We start from the raw sequence: 21,727 nt of genomic DNA, 5'->3' as shown, positions 1-21,727 counted from the left end.
TATCTGCCATTGTTTCTTAAAATATTTTCTCTGCCCCTTTCTAGTTGACCTTTCTGAGACTTCCATTATGAATATGTTGGTATATTTGATGGTGTCTCTCAGGTCTCAGACTATTTTTCTTCATTCTTTATTCCTTCTATTCCTCAAATTGGATATTCTCAACTGACTGACTTTCGAGTTCACTAATTCTTTTTTGTATTAACTCAGCTTTCTGTTGGGCTCTTTTATTGAATGTTTAATTTCAATTATTTTACCTTCAGCTACAGAATTCTTTTTTAAAAAAGATTTATTCTTTTATTTATTTGTTTGAGAGAGAGAGTGTGAGAGCGGGGAGTGACAGAGGGAGAGAGAGTCTTAAGTAGACTCTTTGCTGAGTGCGGAGCACGTCCCACATGGGGCTCCATCTCACGACCTTAGCCAAAATCAAGAGTTTACAGGTATTCTTTCTGCTTTTATGAAGGAGTGGATTTTCAGAGGTCTTTACTCTGCTGGAAGTGCTTCCTCCATTTTTTCCCCTTTTTTTAAAATTAGAAAGTTACTTTTAAAAGATAGTTAATTACTTTGAAAACATCAGATGGGTAGAAATACAGAAATTTGAATACAACAAAAGGTAGTTAAAATAATTACTTTCAATTAATTGATACCCCCAATTTTTCCATGCTCTGGTTTATACTTAATGTGAGTCTGAACCCAATTCACTACTTTCTTAATTGGATGAACATTTTATGTAGCAAATAGTGTAACCAGGGCTGATATAAGTAAAGTTTATGAAATATTAACATGAAACATGTTCATATTTTCTAGAAACTGATACTTTAAGAACCATTGGACTAGTTTCCAAGTTAATTTTTCTTCCCTATTTGTTTCCTCCTTTTGTTGCTTTGATCATATAAATATATTTTATTTTCAGTGACATTTTGTTCCTGCAAGCATGAATTAATGACATTAATAAAAGGTTTGATTTAGGATTATGGAAATTATGATCTAGTTTTAAGCTGTGCCCTTTTATTTCACAAAATTTCTAAATTGAAAACAAAAAGTTATTTCCTTTATATTTGGGTTATTCTGTGTAGGACCATTTAGTATAATTATATAAATTATTCTTTGGGAGTAAATTAACCACTTGAAGATTAATCAGTTTGTATTTCTGCTTAGAGTGTAGTACCTGTGTTATATCGTGGTCCCTTAAATAACCCTTTGTGGTGAATGCTATTACTTTGACATTTCTGTAGATGAAGGAAATGGGCAGAAATGAGTTAAAGAGAATAAACATCTAGTCATTTTCTTTCTTCCTTTCTCTCTTAAGATTTAATTTATTTATTTGACAGAGAGAGACAGCAAGAGAATGCATACAAGCAGGAGGAGTGGGAGGAGGAGAAGCAGGAGAAGCAGGCTTCCTGCCGAGCAGGGAGCCCGACCTGGGGCTCCATCCCAGGACCCTGGGATCGTGACCTGAGCTGAAGGCAGATGCTTAAGACTGAGCCACTTTATTTGAGAGAGAGAGAGCACAAGTGGGGGAGTGGCAGAGGGAGAGGAAGAAGCAGGCTCCCCACTGAGCAGAGAGCCCAGTGCCAGGCTTGATCCCACAACCCTAGGATCATGACCTGCGCTAAAGGCAGACATTTAACCAACTGAGCCACACAGGTGCTCTGTCATCTTTTATTTTCTTAATAACAGGTCTTAATGTTGTAATGTATAGAACAATCTCTGTATCCAATCCTGTGACATCTGAGGTTCAAAGTGAATAAAAATTTTAATTTGCATCATCAGCATTTGCCACTATTAGAAGAAATCAGTCATGTTAACATGATGAAGAACCTGACCCAAATATGCATTGTTAAATTAAATTTAATTTTGTTATATACCAGATTATGAATCAGAATGTGAAAATTCTCTACATATTTTGTCTCTTAAGTGGTTTGACTGTATGTTTTTAACAGTTTTATTGAAGTATAATAGTGTATAGTAAACTGTGTATATATTTAAAATAGTGTTTGATCAGTTTTGACATATTTATACATCCATAAAATACATCCATAAACCATCACCACACTCAGTATAATGAACATATTACTCCCAAAAGTTTCCTTTTGCCCCTAGTGTAATCTCTCTCACCATATTGCTGGACCTTAGGCAACTGCTGTTCTGCTGTCACCAAAGATTACTTTGTGATTTTTAAATTTTATATGGATGGAATTGTATAGTATGTATTCTCTCTCTCTCTTTTTTTTCCCCCAAGATTTTTATTTATTTATTTCACAGACAGAGATCACAAGTAGGCAGAGAAAGAGGAGGAAGCAGTCTCCCTGCTGAGCAGAGAGCCCAGTGTTGGACTCGATCCCAGGACCCCAGGATCATGACCTGAGGCAGAAGCTTTAACCCACTGAGCTACCCAGGCGCCCTATGTACTCTTGTTTTGATCTAGCTTCTTTGAGCAAGTATTTTGAGACCTGTCCATATTGTTGTGAATATCAATACTTCTATTTTATTATGTACTAGTATTCTACTTTATTAATATACCACAGGTGAATAAACATGTACCACATGTGAATAAATCCATTTACCTATTAATAGACATTTATTTTGTTTCCAGTGGTTAGCTATAACAAATATAAGTCTTTATACGGACATTTGTATTTGTTACCTGGATAGCTCATAGAGTTGAAGTAGGTTCAAATTTGTAAGAAAGTGCCAAACTATTTTCCAGTGTTGTTGTAATACTTTAATTTCCTACCAGCAGTGAATGAGAGACCCACTTTTTCCTTGTCTTTGGCAGCAGTTGATGTTCTGTTGTTTATCGGTCTTGATGAGTATGTAGGAAAATTGTTTTATGGTTTTAATTTGCACATCCCTAATGTCTAATGATGAACATCTTTTTGTGTGGTTATTTGCAATCTGTGTATCTTCTTTGATGAAATATCCCTTTAAGTCTTTTGTCTGTCTTTAAATGAGGTTGTTTTGTTTTCTTAATACTGAGTTCTGAGAGTTCTTTATATATTCTGGGTACAACTCCTTTATCTGATAATATGCTTCCACTCTCCGGCTAGTCTTTTCATTCTTTTAGCAGTGTCTTTTGAAAAGCAGATGTTTTAATTTTGATGAATTAGAAATTATCAATTTATTCTTTTAAGTGTCATGCTTATGGTGGTTTTTCTAAGAAATAATTTGCCCAATCTAAGGTCACCAAGGATTTCTCCTATTTCTTTAAGAAATTTTATTGTGTTAGATTCTGGAGAGATCTTTGATCCATTTTGTGTTAATTTTTGCATACAGTACAAGGTATGGATTGAAGGGCACTTTTTTTTTTTTTTTTTGCATATTTTCAGCCATCTTTTGACATTACTAGCCTTTTTCTACTGAATTTTTGTAGGCATACCCCAGATACACTATGGGTTCCATTCCAGACAACCACAATAAAGCAAGTATTGCAATAAAGCAAATCAAATGAATTTTTTGGTTTCCTAAATCATATTAGAATTATGTTTACACTATGCTGTGGTCTGTTAAGTGTGCAGTAATATTATTTCTAAGGAAAAAAAAAACATATCTTGGGGTGCCTGGGTAACTTAGTTAGTTTAGTTACCAACTTAGTTGGTCTGCCTTCAGCTCAGGTTATGATCCCAGACTCCTGGGGTTGAGCCCCATGTCGGGCTCTCTGTTCATCAGGGAGTCTACTTCTCGGTCTTTCTCTCTGCCCCTCCCTCTGCTTGTACTCTCCTTCTCTCTAATAAATAATAACATTTTAAAAATACATAATTAAAAAATTCTTCAGTGCTAAAAAATTCTGTGAGTTACAATTACTGAGCTTTCAGTGAGTTGTAATTACTGCTCACAGATCATTACAACAACTATAGTAATAAAGAAAAATGTGAAATATTGAGAGAGTTAATGGAAATGTGACAGAAAGACATGAAGTGAGCAAATGCTGTTAGAAGAGTGGTACCGTAAACTTGCCGGATGCAGGATTGCCACAAACCTTCAATTTGTAAAAACTCAGTATCTGCCAAGCACAATAAAATGATGTGTGCCTGTATATCTTTGTCAGAATTGAGTTGTCCGTATATGTGTGGGCCTTATTCTGGACTCTGTTTTGTTTCATTCCTCTGTTTGTTAAGATGATCTTGATGACAATGTAGTGTCTTAGTTTCTGTAGTTTATAATGAGTCTTAAAATCAGTAGATTTAGTCTCCCATTTTGTGTTTCTTTTTCAAAGTTGTTTTCAACTTTTTTTTTTTTAAGATTTATTTATTTAGAGAGTATGTGTTTATGCGAGTAGGGGGAGGGGCAGAAGGAGAAAGAGAGGGAATCTCAAGCAGGCTCCTCACTGAGTGTGGATCCTGATCCTTGATCCTGGACTTGATCTCATGACCCTGAGATTATGACCTGAGTTGAAACCGAGAGTCAGACACTTATCCGACTAAGGCACCCAGGTGCCCCTCAACTATTTTCAATTCAAATCTTTTCAATTTCTATTCAAGTCTCTCATTTTCTTGTGAATTTTAGAATTGGTTTCTCAGGTTCTACAAGCAAGCCTGCTGTGATTTTTGTTGAGATTGCCTTGAATCTACAGATCATCTAACCTGTGAACACAGCATATCTCTTTACATATTTTCTTTCTTCAATTTCTCTCAGTAATGTTTTGAAGTTTTCAGTTTCATTGCTATTGTAAATTATATTGTTTTTAAGTTATAATTTTTGTTGTGGAAGTTGTGCTAGTTTGTGGAAATACAATTAATTTTTACATTTTGATGTTACATTTTGCTTTGGTAATCCCACTTATTAGTTCTAGAAGCTTTTTTTGTAGATATCTTCAGATTCCCTATGTAGGAGGTTATGTCATCTGCAGATATTGGTAGTTTTCCTTCTTCTAACCGTAGTGACTTGTATTTCCTTTTTTTGCCAAATTGCTCTGGCTCACATCTCCAGTATAATTCTGAATAGCAGTGATGAGAGCTGATAGATATCCTTGTTTTTGCTTTTAAATTTTAAAAAATGTTTTATTTATTTGGGGGTGTGTGTGGAGATAATGTAGGAGCATGGGGAGGCGCAGAGGGAGAGAGAGAAGCAGACTGCCTGCCGAGTAGGTAGCCTGATGTGGGGTTCAATCCCAGGACCCTGAAATGAGGACCTGAGCTGGAGGCAGCCGCTTAACTGACTGAGTCACCCCGGGACTGTGATATTCTTGTTTTGTTCCTGATTTTTACTCATAAAGCATTCATTTTTTAGTGTTCAGTATGATGTTAACTGTGTTTCCCATGTTGGCCTTTATCAGGTCAAGGAAGATTTATTTGTCCTTGCTTTGATTCTCTACCACCCATTTCATCTTTCTTACTACTTTCTAGCTACTGCTGAGCCATGTCATTTGTCTCTCTGTGACAGCCAAACCCTTTAATCTATATTTATGATGATTGAAAAATAAACTGTTTGCCATTTTGTCCTTTGAAGTTAAAGTCAGAAAGAATGTGCTTTCGTTGAACAGAAAACATTGTATTAACATTAAATAGAATTCTAAATAGAAAACAATTTTATCTGACAGTTTTAATTCACTAATCATTATGTGAATAGCCCAAGTGCTTTTTCTGTCTCTTAACTATATGTGTCCATATTTTTTTAGTTCGAGTATCACCATATATGTTCAGCTCTTTTAACTTAATATGTACAGATTTTTAATGCATATAGACATAAAAAGATTTATCATAATTTTAGGTCTTGAAATTGTGAGTTCGAGTCCCATGTTGACTGTAAAGATTACTTACATAAGTAAATAAACTTAAAAAAAAAAAAGCATGATATTAGCATTCCCTGGACAGCAATTAGAAAGTTGTGTGAGATAACATAAACTAGACTATGGTGAGTAGTCATTAAGGAGAAAAGTAATAAAGAGTTTTGAAAAATGGATAGTCTGTGTTTGTTCATATAGTCTCCTTCAGTGACTTTTTGAAAGTTTTTATGTAGCATAGAGGATGATCAGAAGAGCCCACTAGAAACATTTGATATTTTGCTCAACGGGACTTTAAGGAGTTATGTTCTCTTAGCATCTCTAAAAGAACGTTTTGCTCTCATAAGTGAATAAAAAACGTTGGAAGTGCTCTAGAAAAGGTGTCTCTTCTGAGAAAGGCAGATACTTACCTGCAAGCCAAATGTCATATATTAAGGCTTTCGTAACCTTTCGGGAGTGTGTTTTCAAGATATAATGAAAATTCTGCCTAGACTTATTTGGCTTATTGTTATATTTCTTATCACTTATGGGCAGTTAGGTTGTCACTGGCATAATTGTGCCATTTGTAAAGTAGTATGTATCTTAAAAGTAGGTACTTTTCAAGACTGGAAGATTCTCATATGGTATCTGGGGTGAGTTACATAGACATTTCATTGAAGCAAACAAAAAAGAAATTTCATTGAAACCATTAATCTAAGTTCTAGTGCAAATGTCAAAAGTAGATGTGCCAGTAAATGGGGAAGACTGGTTTTGGCAGAATACATTGATATCTTTGATCTTGTCATTCCTGTACCATTCTTTGACATTGTGATACCTTTGTGATATCAACCAGTGTTCTTTTTTTGGTAGCTCCCCCTACTGTTAAAACTGATTTGCTGATTCTGCTGTTACTTATGAATTTCTAAGGTCTTTGCCCACTTTGTTTGTCTGGACCACTCACCCCAGGTGAAGGGAAGGCAGGATTGGGGAGAAGAGAAATACATATATCCATTACAGGCAAGAGTGGAACATGCACAAAGAGGTGATTGTGTGTGTTGATTCATATTTTCTTTTTAGCTTTACAATAAGTCTTTGTATGAGAGAAAATCCATTAAATTTATAATGCTTTTAATCAGTAAGTGTATAGTCTTTTCTATTTGAAGATTCTTTTTGTTTTTTTAAGTAAGCTCCACGCCCAGTGTGGAATTCAGTGTGGGGCTTGAACTCACCACCCTGAGATCATGACCTGAGCTGAGATCAAGAGTCAGATGCTTAACCCAGGTGCCTCATTGTTTCATATTTTCTATCTTTGGTGAATAGTTGTTGATTGAGTAGTACTGTCGTGAAACATGTATTAGTTTTCTATTGATATATAATGAATTACCCAAATTTGGCGGTTTAAAACAACACATTGATTTTCCTCTAGTTTCATGGGTCAGGAGGATGGGCGCAGCTTGGTTGTATTTCACATAGTTGCAGTCTAGATGTTGACTGAACTTTGGGAGCCTGGGTTCTTTTCCAGGCTCATGTGATTGTTGATGAATACAATGAAATGTAGGGCTGAGGTCTTTAGTTTCTTGCTGGCTGTCCGCTCCTAGAGGCCCTTTCACTGTTGTCTCACAACATGGCAAACCATGTCTTTAAAGCCAGCAGTACAATTTCTTTTACTTCAGGAAGTTCCTGGTTTTTAAGGGCTTCCATCTAAGTCAGGCCCACCAAGGGTGCTCTTGATTTACTCAGTTGACTTGGGACTTTAATCACATCTGCAGAATCGTCACCCTTCTCCTAATTGTGGAAGGAAAAAAATCTCATCAAATTTCTTAAGTCTTTGCCACACTCATGTAGAGGGTATTGTACTGTTATCTGTTTGATTAAGAATAAGAAAAAAGTTTTAAAATAACATTCACGTAGCTTTTTAAAAATTTTTTTAAGTTCAATTAGCCAACATATAGTACATTATAGTTTTTGATGTAGTGTTCAGTGATTCATTAGTTACATATAACACCCAGTGCTCATCACATCAGGTCTATTCCCTTCTTTGATGCTTTTCTTTATGTAGATCTGAATTTTGACCTCTATTATTTTACTTCCCTCTAAATAACTTCTTTTAAAATATTGTGCAAGGCTGGTCTACTGGCAAGAAATCCCCCCCCCTCTCCTTTTTTTTTTTTTTTTTGTCTGAGAAGCTATTTATTTCTCTTTCTTTTTTGAAGGATGATTTTGCAGGATATAGAATTCTACGTCTGTAAGATTTTTTTCCCTCAATATTTTAAATATTTCACCCTACTTTCAGTTTGCATGCTTAAGCAGTCAGATATATTCTTACATTTTCTCTTCAATAAGCAAGCTTTTTTTTCCCTCTGACTTTGAGGATTTTTAAATTTTAATTTTTAGTTTTAAAACTATTTGCTTAGGTATAGGCAGGGTTTTTTGTTTGTTTGTTTGTTTGTTTGTTTGAATATTTTTCCTTGTTAGTGTTCTCAGAGTTTTTTGTATCTGTAGTTTGATGTCTGACATTAATTTGGGGAATTCATTATTGTTCATGTAAGTTCATTATTCTTTCAAATATGTTTTCTTTTCTGCCCCTCTCTTCTCTTCATGTATCCATGTTACACCTGTTTTTGTCCCACAGAGTTCAGGTGTTGTTTTTTTTGTTTTTTGTTTTTTTTTAGTCTTTGTTCCTTTTGCTTTCTGTTTTTTGTGTATTCTCTTGATATATCCTCTAGCTCAGAAATTCTTTCCTCTGTTGTGCCTAATACATGTCTGTCAGAAAGCATTCTTCATTATGTGTTAGTATTCTTTACCTGTAGCATTTCTTTTTGGTTCTTTCTTAAGATTTCCATTTCTGTGCTCACATTGCCCATCTGTTCTGCATGCTGTCTACAATATCCATTAGAGCCTTTAACATATTAGTTATAGTTTTAAATTGTCTGTATGATAATTCCAAAATCCCTTTCATGTCTAGTTCTGATGCTTGCTTTGTCCTTTCAAGTAGTGTTTTTTTTTTTTGCCTTTTAGTATGCCTTCTAAATATTTCTTTTTTTCTTCTTCTTTTTTTTTTAAATAAAGATTTTATTTTTAGTGCTGCCTGGGTGCCTCAGTTGTAAAGTGTCTGCCTTCGGCTGAGGTCATGATCCCAACATCTTGGGATTGAGTCCTATATCAGGCTCCCCCTCTCCAGCTCCCCTGTGCTTGTGTTCCCTCTCTTGCTATCTTTCTCTGTCATAAATAAAATCTTAAAAAAAAAAATTTTTTTTTAAAGTAATCTCTACACCCAACGTGGAGCTCGAGCTTACAACACTGAGATCAAGAGTCACATGCCCAACTGACAGCCAGCCAGGTACCCCTGTAAATTTTTCATGATAGGCAGGGATGATGTCGTGGTAAGAGGAACTGATGTAAATAGGCCTTTAATGGGTAGGGAGGAAAAACATTCTGTAATCCTCTGGTTAAGTCTCAGTATTTTAGTGAGCCTGTGCCTCTGGACTATGAATGTCACTGGGTTTCTCAGGTTTTTTTCTCCTTTCAAATGGGACAAAATGGCTAAAGTGGGCTGGAGTTGATTATTTCCATTCTCCCACTGGAAGGCTAGAGTGTGTGTGTGTGTGTGTGTGTGTGTGTTCATCCCCGGCAGAAAGCTTAAGGCTACTTTTCTCCATATTTACTGTGGCAGTCTAGTTGGATTCCTGGAAGTAAATTTCACCATATTGTGGGAGTCCTCCTATGACTGGGCCCCCTGGGCTTCTTAACTTTCAGAATTGACCACATCAAGCCTCCTGCAATTTGCCGGTTACAGTTCAGATTTTCTTACCCATGTACTGGCTCCTTGGTGGTTTCTGCTTGTGAGTCTCTACTTGAGATCCTTTGTATTTGCCTATCTCTTTTGTCTTGGGGGCAGTTGTTTGCCCTGTGTCTTCTCTTGTGAATCAAAGCAGCCTTGGTGATTTTCCAGTCTGTTCAACTTTTTACTTGTGAAAGTGGAATAGAGAGACTTGCAAACTCTTAACATGTGGCACCAGAAACCACCAATCCCTGTCTTTTAATTGGTGAATCTTACTTGGCTAGCCCCTCTTTGTTAACTGCTAAAGCTGTTTTCCTTATACAGATCTCATACTTGTATAACACTGACTTTTTTTTTTAGCTTTAATCTTTTTGACGTGAACAGTCTGTGATGTCAGCTGCAGTTACTGAATATCACTGATTTGAATTGGTGTTTCTTTGATTATTTTTTGCTTACTCATTGTTCAAATATCTTACTTATTTCTTAGCCATATTTAAAAATTCTGTGTACTTGTGTTTCTAATACATCCTATTTCCTTTCTCTAATCGTCTTTAAAAGGGAAGTTTTGTGGATTTTAAACTTTGAATTCTTGAATGTCTGAAAATATCTTTAGCTTTATTCCCCACATGAATGCTGATGTTTTTGGTATATAATTCTGTGTTTCATATAATTTTCAAAACTTCAAAGCTACATCTTCATTGTCTCCTCCCCATCTTCATTGCCTTTTAACATCAAGTACTGCAGATATCAGTGTGTTATCTGTTCTTTTATAGGCAATGTTGTTTTTTTCCCTTTTAGGTTAAAAATTGAGAAGCAAAGATCTGTAGCCTTATGTTTTCTATTTTATTTTTGTTTTCTTGAGAATAATAAGAATAATCCTTTTAGAATTAGTTTAAATTTGAGTATAGTTAAAATCAAGAGTTTATTGTATTTAAAAAAATTGAACAAACTCCTATGCTTCCCCCAGATCTTAATTTTAGTAAAGGTAAAGGTCCTTTAGAGGTAAACAGTCTTCCCTCCTGTTTCCATTCTATAGTGTTTTTAAATATTTGTATCAGTGAGTAATGTCCAACTTCCTAAGGTGGCATATTCTCCTACCCGATTTTTGGCTACTCCCAAATTTATATATTTTGAATTGGATTATGACTTCCTGAATAATTTGTGTATCGTCTTCTCAATGGAACAGTTCAAAATAAAGCTCTTCCAAGCATTTTGAATATGTAGTTCAAGTGATGAATTATATACAGTACCTTTTTTAATTCATATGATTTTTATTAGTGTTTCAAAAGTTATAATTGCTTTTTACTTAAGTGTTAGTTGCAAATTTTATATAATAACCTTGGTGTTTTACACTACTTCATATCTTCAGCTATTCTTTTATTTAGTGAATTTTTTTTTTTCCGACTTAGTCCGAGTGTGGACAGTAATGACCTCACGTTTCCGATTGCCTGCTGGCAGAACCTACAATGTACGAGCATCAGAGTTGGCCCGAGACAGACAGCATACTGAGGTGGTTTGCAACATCCTTCTTCTGGATAACACTGTACAAGCTTTCAAAGTTAATGTAAGTATTTTAGTTCTTTTTTCTTCTAATAATTTCTGGTTATAGATCTGAGTTTAGATGGTATTTTAAAACTAAAACTTTAATTGTAGTACAGTTTGAAAGCCTTATTCAGTGAAGAAAGTCTGTTTAGTATGGCTTTGTAAGCTTCTAGTATAAGTTCTGATTTAAACTGGGTCTTTCAAGAAGTTGACAGACAACAGTGCATTCTGATTAGTGGAGCAGATCAATAGTATATGGGAGGTTTTTTATAAATGTGCTTGCAAGGTGTTCTCCTAAATAATTTATACATCTTGTTTATAATCTTCCTTGTATTTTCTGTGAATAAAACTTGCTAAACAAAGATAAATACAGTCCAGATCTTAACCTGAGTCTTCTCTGAAATATTTGCTTAACAAATATTTGTTCATCCTATTTGTATCTGTCTTCATTTGCTTAACATTGTGACTCAATCCCAGAACCCTGGGATTGAGCCTTGCGTGGGGCTCTCTCTCCCATGTGGCATGCTAACAGTTGTTGGTTCATTTTCATTGCTGTATAGTGCTCTAGTGTATGAGTATACCACAGTTTATTTACTCATTTTTTTGGTCACCATTTTCTTGTCCAGTTTACTGTTGGTGTATATTTGGATTTTTTTCTGCTTTGGGCCCTTGTCAGTAACATTACTGCGAACATTCTTGTGTCTGTCTCATTATATACAAGAGTGTGTTCCTTTTTTTTTATTTAAAAAATTTCCAACCTGCAAAAGAGTTGGGAGAATAGAACAATAAATACCCACAGGGGCTCCTGGGTGGCTCGGTCTGCTGAGTGTCTGCCTTCACATGAGTCAGAAGTTCTGGGATCAAGCCCTGTGCCAGTCTTCCTACTCAGTGGGGAACCTTCTTCTCCCTCTTCTTCCACTCAAATAAATAAATAAAATCTTTAAAAAAAAATGAATACCAACATCTTTTTAGCTAGACTATTCTGTTGTTAACATTTTGCACATTTGCTTTATTTTCCTTTTTCTGTGTTTTCTTCTGAAAGTTTAGTACTTCTGCAGCTTAGGAATCTCATAAATTACCACAGAACTACTGTCACCCTCAAAAATCAAACATTATGGGACACCTGGGTGGCTCAGTCATTGAATGTCTGCCTTTGGCTCGGGTCGTGGTCCCAGGGTCCTGTGATGGAGCCCCATATTGGGCTCTCAGTGGAAGGTCTGCTTCTCCCTCTTTCACACCCCCCTGTTTGTTTCCCCTCTCTCCCTGTGTCTCTCTGTGTCAAATAAATGAATAAAATATTTTAAAAAATCAAACATTATAAAAATAATAGTAGCTGGTATATAGTCCATGTTCAAACTGGATTCCTCATTTCTCATTTTTGTATCTCCAAAATAACACCTTCCATCTGTTTCCTGCTGTGTTACCTGGCTAGTGATATAAAATACTAATCTGCTGATATCTTGCCATTTATAGCAGCCTGGATGGATATGGGCTTATACCTAGTGAAATAAGTTAGAGAGAAAGAAATACTGTCTGATTTTACTCCTGAATGGAAGCTGAAAAAGCTGACCTCTTAGAAACAGGGAGTAAAATGTTTCCAGGGGTTGGGATGTAGGGGAAATGGAGATGTTGGTAATAAGTGGTATAAACTTCCAGTACAGCATAGTGACTGTAGTCAGTAGTACTGTACTGTATACTTGAAAATTGCTAAGGGAATAAATCTTAAATGTTTTCAGAACACACAGTAAAAGGTAGTATGTGAGGTGATGAAGGTACTAACTTTATCCTGGTAATTGTTTCACAGTGTGTGTGTGTGTGTATCAGATCATCTTGTCCTATCTTAAACTTACACAATGTCATATCTCAATTATATGTCCGTAAAGTTGGGGAAAATAAAATATTAATCTTATTTCCTTACCAGTTTCTTAAGCTTAAATTTTTCTGTATTACCATATAATATGGTTGTGAATTTATCTTTTTTTACTGAAACTTCAGGCCATTTCACACTGGAAAAGGGACTGCAGAGCAGTACGTTTAAGGATATTATCTAACTTACTCAACTAATGTGTTTTTCCAAATGTTAAGCTTTAATTTTTTTTGTATTCTGTCATGTTGATAGATAAGTGGTATAGGTTGCCAACAAGGGATAATATTCAATGAAGGAAGTTCTTCATAAAAAGTTTTTATTAATGGAAACTCATGTTTTAGGAATTGATACAAGAAAAGAAGTCCCAGGGCGCCAGGGTGGCTCAGTGGGTTAAAGGCTTTGCCTTCGGCTCAGGTCATGATCCCAGGGTTCTGGGATTGAGCCTTGCGTGGGGCTCTCTGCTCGGCAGGAGCCTGCTTCCTCCTCTCTCTCTGCCTGCCTCTCTGCCTACTTGTGATCTCTGTCAAATAAATAAATAAATAAAATCTTAAAAAAAAAAAAAGAAAATGAGTCCCTTTTCCTGTTACTGATTCACTAAAATTCTTTTGGGAGGTTTTAAATAATAATTCTTAATATTAATGTTTATTTTACATTTTAACTTACAGTTTTATATTTGTTTCAAAATATTGCAGGTGGATTTACTGTGTTTCCCATCTAGCAAAATATTTTCTTTTGGGCACTTTGGTTAATAATGGAATGTTGTATTTTTCAATATAGTAAACAGTGTATTAATTGCTCTTTTAGAGAAACATATATTTACTATATTTATAGGTTTTTATTATATATATTTAAATATCAGCTCTAATATAATTGAGTGCATTACTACTAGAATGATAAATATTATATGGTACTGAAACTTTTCTACCATTACTTCAGGTTATCAACAGTTTAAGAGGAACAATGTGAGAAATTGACTCTTGGATATGTAGTATATTTATTCCTCTGTGTATTTGGACCCAAGTCATTCAGAATGTCCGAGTTGCTTTGTACTTTTGTGTAGATGCTGCATATTTTAATCTATGTGAATTGCTCTTTAGTTATGCTGTGTACATTAAGAGGGAAGTTCAAATCTCTGGTATTTGATCTCTGTGTCCATCAAGTACCATTAAGTCTCAGAAATAGACACTGTGGGCAGCTGCTAGTTTCACCAGCATTTCTCTATTCACTGGGAAGGAGAACTGCTCAGTTTCCTTTAGAGATTAACCAAGCAATAATTTGTAACATCTTAGCTTTTGGAGTCATTCCCTTCCCTGCAGGATTTCTGTACCACAAATGAAATGTTCATTGTTGCCAAAGTGTGTTTTTTTCCATCTGGTATTCATCTCATCAAAACCTTTTCTGTATTCCCCCCCATGATGTAATGAAGGAGTTGATATAACTTCATTAGTTCCTTTTTTCTTTCTCTTGCATATACAGGATTGAGATAAGCCTGTTAGCATTGCTTCAGTTTGAAGTTCCATTTTCACTGTGGTTTTGGCACAATCATTTATTTTACTGTAGCCAGCCTGTGGAGTGTGTTTTCTCTCCCATGTCCTTGAATTCATTGTCAGTCACAAAGTATTTAATGGAAACATTAAATGCTTTAAAATATGTAGTACTCTCCGCGTATGGGTCCTCAGCTAGAAGCCTGAAAGACTGGAGGCTAGCATCATTTGAAGGTTTATTCACTCATATGACTATTATCTGAGACCTTAGCTGAGGCTTAAACACCTTATGATCTATCTGTGTGCCCTGAGGTTCTTCATAGCACAGTGGCTGTATTCCAAAGGTGAGCATCCATAGAGAGAGTGGGAGCCGGGTTGTAGCCATATTGCCTTTTGTGATCTGGCTTTGGAAGTCACATAATATCACTTTCACCATATTCTATTTGTCAGTTCTATCACAAGGTCACGCTCAGGATCAATGGAAGGGAAATTTATTCAGTGTATAGTTCTAAGGTGCTTCATAGATAGCACTGTTCGAAGACAGAGAACAAAGCTTTTGCATTCAGGGATTTTCTTTTCTTTTTTCTTTTTCTTTCCTTTCCTTTTTTTTTTTTTTTTTTTGGCTTTTATTTTTGCCCACATTGAGTTTTCCCTCAGTTTACTTTTTGACTCTTTTAAAAATTTTTGAAGAGGGTGGCTGGGTGGTTCAGTGGGTTAAGCCGCTGCTTTCGGCTCAGGTCATGATCTCAGGGTCCTGGGATCGAGTCCCGCATGGGACTCTCTGCTCAGCAGGGAGCCTGCTTCCTCCTCTCTCTCTGCCTGCCTCTCTGCCTACTTGTGATCTCTCTGTCAAATAAATAAATAAAATCTTAAAAAAATATTTTTTATGTTAAGTGGGCTCCAAACCCAACATGGGGCTTGAACCCATGACCCTGAGATCAAGAGTCACATGGTCTACCAATTGATCTTACCAGTGACTCCTCCCTCAGTTTATTTTTTGGAAATAAAATTACCTTTAAAGTACTAAAGCTGTTCTCTAAAGTGTTTTCTTTGTTATCAGTCTTTATGTACTTAAGAATAACTGATAATTTTTTAATGATACCAGTACCTCAGTTGTTGATGAAAGATACCATAAATCATAGATTTTGTTTTCTCTTAAACTAAGGTGAAATTCAATTAATACATATTTTAGTTATGTGATAATTTGGGTTGATGAATATTTAGTTGGCTGATCCTTATACTTTTTTTGTCTGTTAAATAATATGTTAAACAATTTAGTAGTGTAAATCAAGCTATAAAGGTAGGGTTAGCAGGTGAATGTGGATTAGGATGGGAAACTAAAGGAGTAGAGCGTGAGTAAGGTGGTAGAGTCAGAGAGAGGAGGAGAGAGAATCCCAAGCAGGCTTCATGTCCAGGTCAGAGCCCAGCACAGGCCTGATGTTATGACCCCAAGATGAGTATCTTCTTGTTATGACCCCAAGATGAGCCACCCAGATTCCTTGAGAGAGTATCTTAAGCAGCCTCCACACCCAGCACAGGATCTGATGACCCTGAGATCATGACCTGAGCTGAAATGAGAATGCCCAACCGACTGAGCCACCCAGGTGCCCTGACTTATTTATAATCACTCTCTAGTCCTATATCTGTAAAAAAGGATAGAATTTTAAGGATATTTTTTCCCCTGATTATTGTTCCATTGACTTTACATATTGTATATGTGAGAAAATAAGTTTAGAGTCATTAGGTTACTTGCCAAAGCAATTGCAGAGCCAGGAGTGAGTGTGTGTGTGTGTGTGTGTGTGTGTGAGAGAGAGAGAGAGAGAGAGAGAGAGAAGGTCTGTTAGCACCTCTTGTCAACATTTTAACTATTATTTTATTAAATGTCATTTTCTAGCCCTATTTAAATTTGATGTTAGTTCTTTTAAAATACTGTCATTTATGTGTCACTCAGATTCCCTCAGAAGTGTTTTGTTTTACATATATTCATTTATTCATGTATACAATTTAAGATTTTTTTCTTTTTTAAGGATTTTATTTATCAGAGAGAGAGCGTGCACACAAGCAGGCAGAGGCGTAGAGAGAAGCAGGCTCCCTGCTGAGCAAGAAGCGGATATGGGGCTCAATCCCAGCACCCTGGGATCATGACCTGAGCCAAAGGTAGCAGCTTAACCGACTGAGCTACCCAAGTGTCCCTATAATTTAGATTTTTTTAAAGATTTATTTGCTTTTGAGAGAGATAGCATACAAGCAAGGCGGGGCAGAGGGAGAGTGAGAGTGGATCTCAAATAGACTCCATGCTGAACCTGACTTGGGCTCAATCTCACGACTGACCTGAGATCATGGCCCCAGTTGAAACCAAGAGTTGGAGGCTTAACCAACTGTACCACTTGGAACCCCAAGATTTTTTTAAAATTTATTTATTTTAGAGGGAGAGAGAGTGAGTGAGTGGGGAGAGGGGCAGAGGAAGAGAATCTTTCAAGCTGACTCCCTGCTAAGCACAGAGCCCAATGCAGGGCTTGATTCCATGACCCATGAGTTCGTGATCTCAGCCAAAACCAACGGTTGGGCACTCAACTGACTGAGCCACTCAGGCGTCCCTCATACATAAAGAGAGAGGGAACAGGAGCATGGGGATTGGGAGAGGGAGAAGTAGGCTTCCTGGCAAGCAGGGAGCCCGATGCAGGGCTCTATCCCAGGGCTCCGGGGTCATGACCATAGCTGAAGGCATATGCTTAACAACTGAGACACCCAGTTGCCCTTCATGTATATAATTTAAAAAACCAAATAGTTTTAAGAATGTTATAGCAAAATTAGCAGATTCTTGCCTTAGAATAAATCACTTTCAGCACATTTAGTTTTTCTCTCATATTTATTACTCAGGTTGTAAGAAATGTCCTTATATTATTTCTGTTTTTTCCTGACTTTTTTGTTCATATTCTGTACTGACTTTGAAGGATGAGACTTTAGACCTCTTATACTTCTGGGGCACCTGGGTGGCTCAGTGGGTTAAGCCTCTGCTTTCAGCTCAGGTCATGGTCTCAGGGTCCTGGGATCGAGCCCTGCATCGGGCTCTCTGCTCAGCAGGGAGCCTGCTTCCCTCTCTCTCTCTCTGCCTACGTGTGCTCTCTGTCTGTCAAATCAATAAATAAATCTTAAAAAAAAAAAAATCTCATATTTCTTTTCCCTGCTCCATACACAGATACTTCATCCAAACAAAATAATCATGTAATAATATTTGGTTAGTTCAATATTTCTTTTCCCCAGAGAGGAATCCTCTGATCATCTGCCTCGAGTTGTAGCCTTGCTTTGTCTTCCTGGAACTGAGTGAGAGAAAGGGACTGGAGAGCTCTCAGCTGAGTATGTAGACTTGCACTTACATAGATTTCCCTGTTTTCAGCTCAGTAAACATGAATCAGCAGCTGTCCCTGAGTCCAGAGCCTTACTGGGTTATTTTCTTTAAATTTCTGGTTCTTACAGTGATGGGTAGTTCCAAGAAGGGTGTGAGAGATGGTCATGGAGGAGACTGTTACTTATACAGACTCACTTTGATTACTGCCTTTACTGTTACTTTAGTGTGTCTTAAGCAAACATTGTGTCCAGTCTCCCTTGTTTAACCTTGATACGGCTCAGATTGATTTTCGACAGTGTCTACCCTGAAAGAGAATTTACTGTTTACCAAGAATTTTTTTTTTTTAAAGTAAAATCGCATGTTAAAATGCAGCCGGTCATCTTGAGTGCAAAAATATGTGATAATTTGCCCGTTACCATAGTGTTTGAAAATGCAAACGTTGTAGTATGTCATTGATCTTTAAAGATTTTGTTAAAAAATTTTTTCCCTAAATTATATTATAGTAAGAAACTATTAATCAGGTTTATAATTATGCACAATTAAGATTATCTTATTTCTTGTTTTTTTTCCCCTTAATCCCACTATGTTTCATGAGGTGTATATATATGGTTCTTAGGTCTTGTAGCACATTTGTCATATATAAGTTTGTTACTGATAATGACATTTACTTCTGCTGAGAGATTTCCTGGACAGTTATCCAGTAATGAACTTGTAAGTCTTTAGCTTAATGATTATACACAAGTTGCTCTACTTGTTACTTGTTACTTGTAACTATACATTAGTTGCTCTAATAAAAATAAAGATTTTATTATTTGACAGAGAGAGAGAGAAAGACAATGAGAGCAGGAATGCTAGCAGGGGTAGTGGGAGAGGGAAAGGAAGATGTGTGGCTCCATCCCAGGACCCTGGGATCATGACCTGAGGCAGGTGCTTAAGGCGCCCCTGACTCCTACATTTAAAATGGTTGATTCTTCTCTTCTGTTGCTTGTGATTTAATAGACTTAATCTGTTCTGTAGTTCCAGATGTTTTCTTAGAAGAATATTATAATTAAAATTCCATAAAAGAGCAGTATGCTAATTGCTTTATATGTATATTTTCACCTATGTACTGTTTCCAGCACCTAGTGTATTTCCTGGCAGTGTTGATTAAAAATACATATACACAGAAATTATAAAAATGCCAGTTTATTCTTAAAAAGTAAAGAAGAAAATAATTGTTAAGTTTATAGTTTTGAGAATTAGGTATTTATTATCTTGGCAGATGTACAGTAAATTGTGGGTTGTTCATATACCCATTTAATGATGGTAATTACTGAGTGCCCAGTATAATGGGAAAAAATAATTGTGAAAGTAGCTGTAAACTAGTTTTGGGGATTCTGTGTAGAAAGTAACTGCAGATCAGTCTCCCTGTGCCCTGGAAGTTATATACAGATTTTTTTTTGTTATAATATACATGCTATATATTGTACAGTGCATAGATCTTCAGTATAAAACTCAGTGAATATTTGCATATATATACATCTGTGGAGGTACAATAAGATGCTCTCACCAAAAAAAAAGATTCTCTTGTGCCCTTCTAAGTATTTCCTACTCTATTTTATTTCCTCTCTTAGCTTTTTTGGGGTAACCTCTTAATATCTGACAGTTAGTGTTTACCATGGAAATTACAAAATGTGTCTTTACTTATCAGTCTACCTTTAATACTTGTAACATGTTCACCCGCCCAATACAAAAAGCTTAAAAACAGTTAAATACGTTTACCTGCCTCCTACTTTTTTGCTATTATTATGTATTTTAACATCCCCTCATATGTTATAAACCCTGTAAGACATTGTTATTATTGCTTTAAACAATCAGTAATCTGTATATTTGTCTTTATATCTGTACTCTGCACTTATGCATTTCTTATATATCCATGCTTCCATCTAGAATCATCGTCCTTCATCCTAAAGAACTACTTTTATTACTTTTTAAAGAAGGTTTGTTTATGATAGATTCTTTCAACTTTTTATCTTTTGTTATTCCTCACGTTCTGGGGGATATTTTTGCGGACAATAGAATTTTGTGTTGATAGGTTTTTCCTTCGGTAGTTTAATGATGCCACTTCATTAGCTTTCATATTTCTCTTGAGAAGTCATCTTTCACTTTTACTGTATTCACCTGAAGGACAGGAGAGAGGTCCTTTCCTTCTTTGTTTTTAAGATTTTTCTCTTTCTTTGATTTTTAGTCAGTTGTCTGTAATATAGGTATATGTGGTTTTTTATGTGTGTGTTGTTCCTGATTAGTATTTACTGATGTTCTTGAATCTGTAGGTTGATGTCTATAACATTTGAAAAGTTCTCATCTTTCACTGATTCAGTTATTGCTTCTGATCCATTTTCTCTTCTTTCCTTCTATACTTCAGTTACATATATATTAGATTGTTTGACTACATATCACATCTAATATATGTTCTACTTATAATTTTTTTCTGTCCTTTGAGTGACTGTTAATTTGTTTTTGCATGTGCTGATTCTGTGGGGTTTTTTCATGGTGCTTATTCTGCTTTTAAACCTATTCAAGGAGTTCCTCTATTTCACATGTTTTGCAGTTCTAGAATATCTCTGTGATCATTTTCATAGATTCTAATTCTCTAGTGAAATGTATCCTGTTTTAATCTATTTTCTGTTTTTTAATTCTGTTGTCTTTATATGTTGTCATTTATTTTTAAAGTGCTTACATAAGACCAATATATAGATCATTCCTAAGTCTTCTTTTGATTGTTTTGTTTCTTGATTATCAAACAGTTTTCCTGCTTCACATATCTACTAATTTTGCATTGTATGATGGATACTTGTGAGTATAATGTGGAGTAGTGGGCAGCAGATTGGCCCACGGGCCAAATCCAGCCTGGTGGCCGTTGTGTGGCCCAGGAGCTAAGAATGGTTTTTACTTTTTTAAAGGTCTTGTTCTTGTTTTAAGAGAATGTGCAGTGGAGACTGTGACCCTCAAAACCTAAAAATACTTACTTCCTGGCTGTTTACTCGAAAGGTTTGCTGACCCCTATTATAGAAGCTTTGGGTTGTTATCTTCCTTTAAGTAAAATTGCATTTTATTCGGGCGGGCAGTTAAATTGCCAGTGGATCACTTTGATTCTGTGAAGTTCAGTTTTAGGCTTTGTTAAGGAATGTCTGTTTCAATTTTGTTTTTATTCTAAGGCTTGGATTATCTAGGGTCTCACCTAAACACCTGTGGCATTCATCAAGGTCTCTCTCCTCTGATTAGTCTATACTTCATTTATTCAGAACTGTGCAAGCTCTGAACTCTTTGTTTAGCTAAAAGCCTCTCCCATAGGAGGCTTTTAGGCTCCTAGGCTTCTAGGAGTCACCCTGTTTAACAAAATACTGTTAAGTATTTTAACCCACACTGTTCATCTCTGCCTAGGAGGCAGATGAGAACCCAGAAGGGATTTTTTTTTTTTTTAAAGATTTATTTATTTATTTGCAAGAGAAGGAGAGAGAAACTAAGCAGACCCCATTTCAGAGCAGAGCTCAACATGGGGCTCCATCTCACAACCCTGAGATCATGTCCTGAGCTGAAACCAGGAGTCTGACACTTAACTGATTGTACCACTGAGGTCCTGTGTGTCCCCCCACCAGAGGGAAATTTTTATATAGTTTTGTAACTTTTTCTTTTTGGCTCTTTTCTCTCTAATAATCTGCCCCCCAACTCCCCCATTCAGCTACCTTAGCAGCCCCGAACATTAATTGTAGTCTTCGCTTCCAACAGGACTGCCACACTGCTTGGGCTCTGTTTCTCTACACCATGATTTGGAAAATGCCCTTAAGGAGAAAGCCAGTGTGAATATGGGATTTGATTTATCTGGTTTTCTTCTATCAAGGATCACAGTGCTGTGTTGGTTATTGTCTAAGGCCTACAAATGGGCTTGTTTGTTTGTTTGTTGGTATATTTGGTCTAGCTTTTACAGATGTTTATAGCAGAATGGTATCCCAACATTAGGTATTCC

General features: G+C 36.1%; 1 protein-coding gene across 3 annotated transcripts in view; it reads left to right on the top strand.

Annotated features, from left to right (window-relative positions):
• The window catches only part of PTPN4 (protein tyrosine phosphatase non-receptor type 4), a 219,305-nt gene that overhangs the window by 27,635 nt on the left and 169,943 nt on the right, over nt 1-21,727 (top strand). For 2 of the 3 annotated variants that reach the window (XM_059166618.1, XM_059166620.1), the window contains exon 2: nt 10,889-11,043. In XM_059166618.1, the coding sequence (XP_059022601.1) occupies nt 10,906-11,043 (138 nt within the window). In that variant the 5' untranslated portion in view covers nt 10,889-10,905. Of the gene's footprint in view, nt 1-10,888; nt 11,044-21,727 lie in introns of those variants that run through there. The other variant, XM_059166621.1, reaches the window with a different exon arrangement.

This window comes from Mustela lutreola, chromosome 3 (genome assembly GCF_030435805.1).
Source record: "Mustela lutreola isolate mMusLut2 chromosome 3, mMusLut2.pri, whole genome shotgun sequence".
NCBI lineage: Eukaryota > Metazoa > Chordata > Mammalia > Carnivora > Mustelidae > Mustela > Mustela lutreola.
The sequence above is the reverse complement of the archived record's forward strand: the minus strand, read 5'-3'. Positions and strand labels throughout refer to the sequence as shown.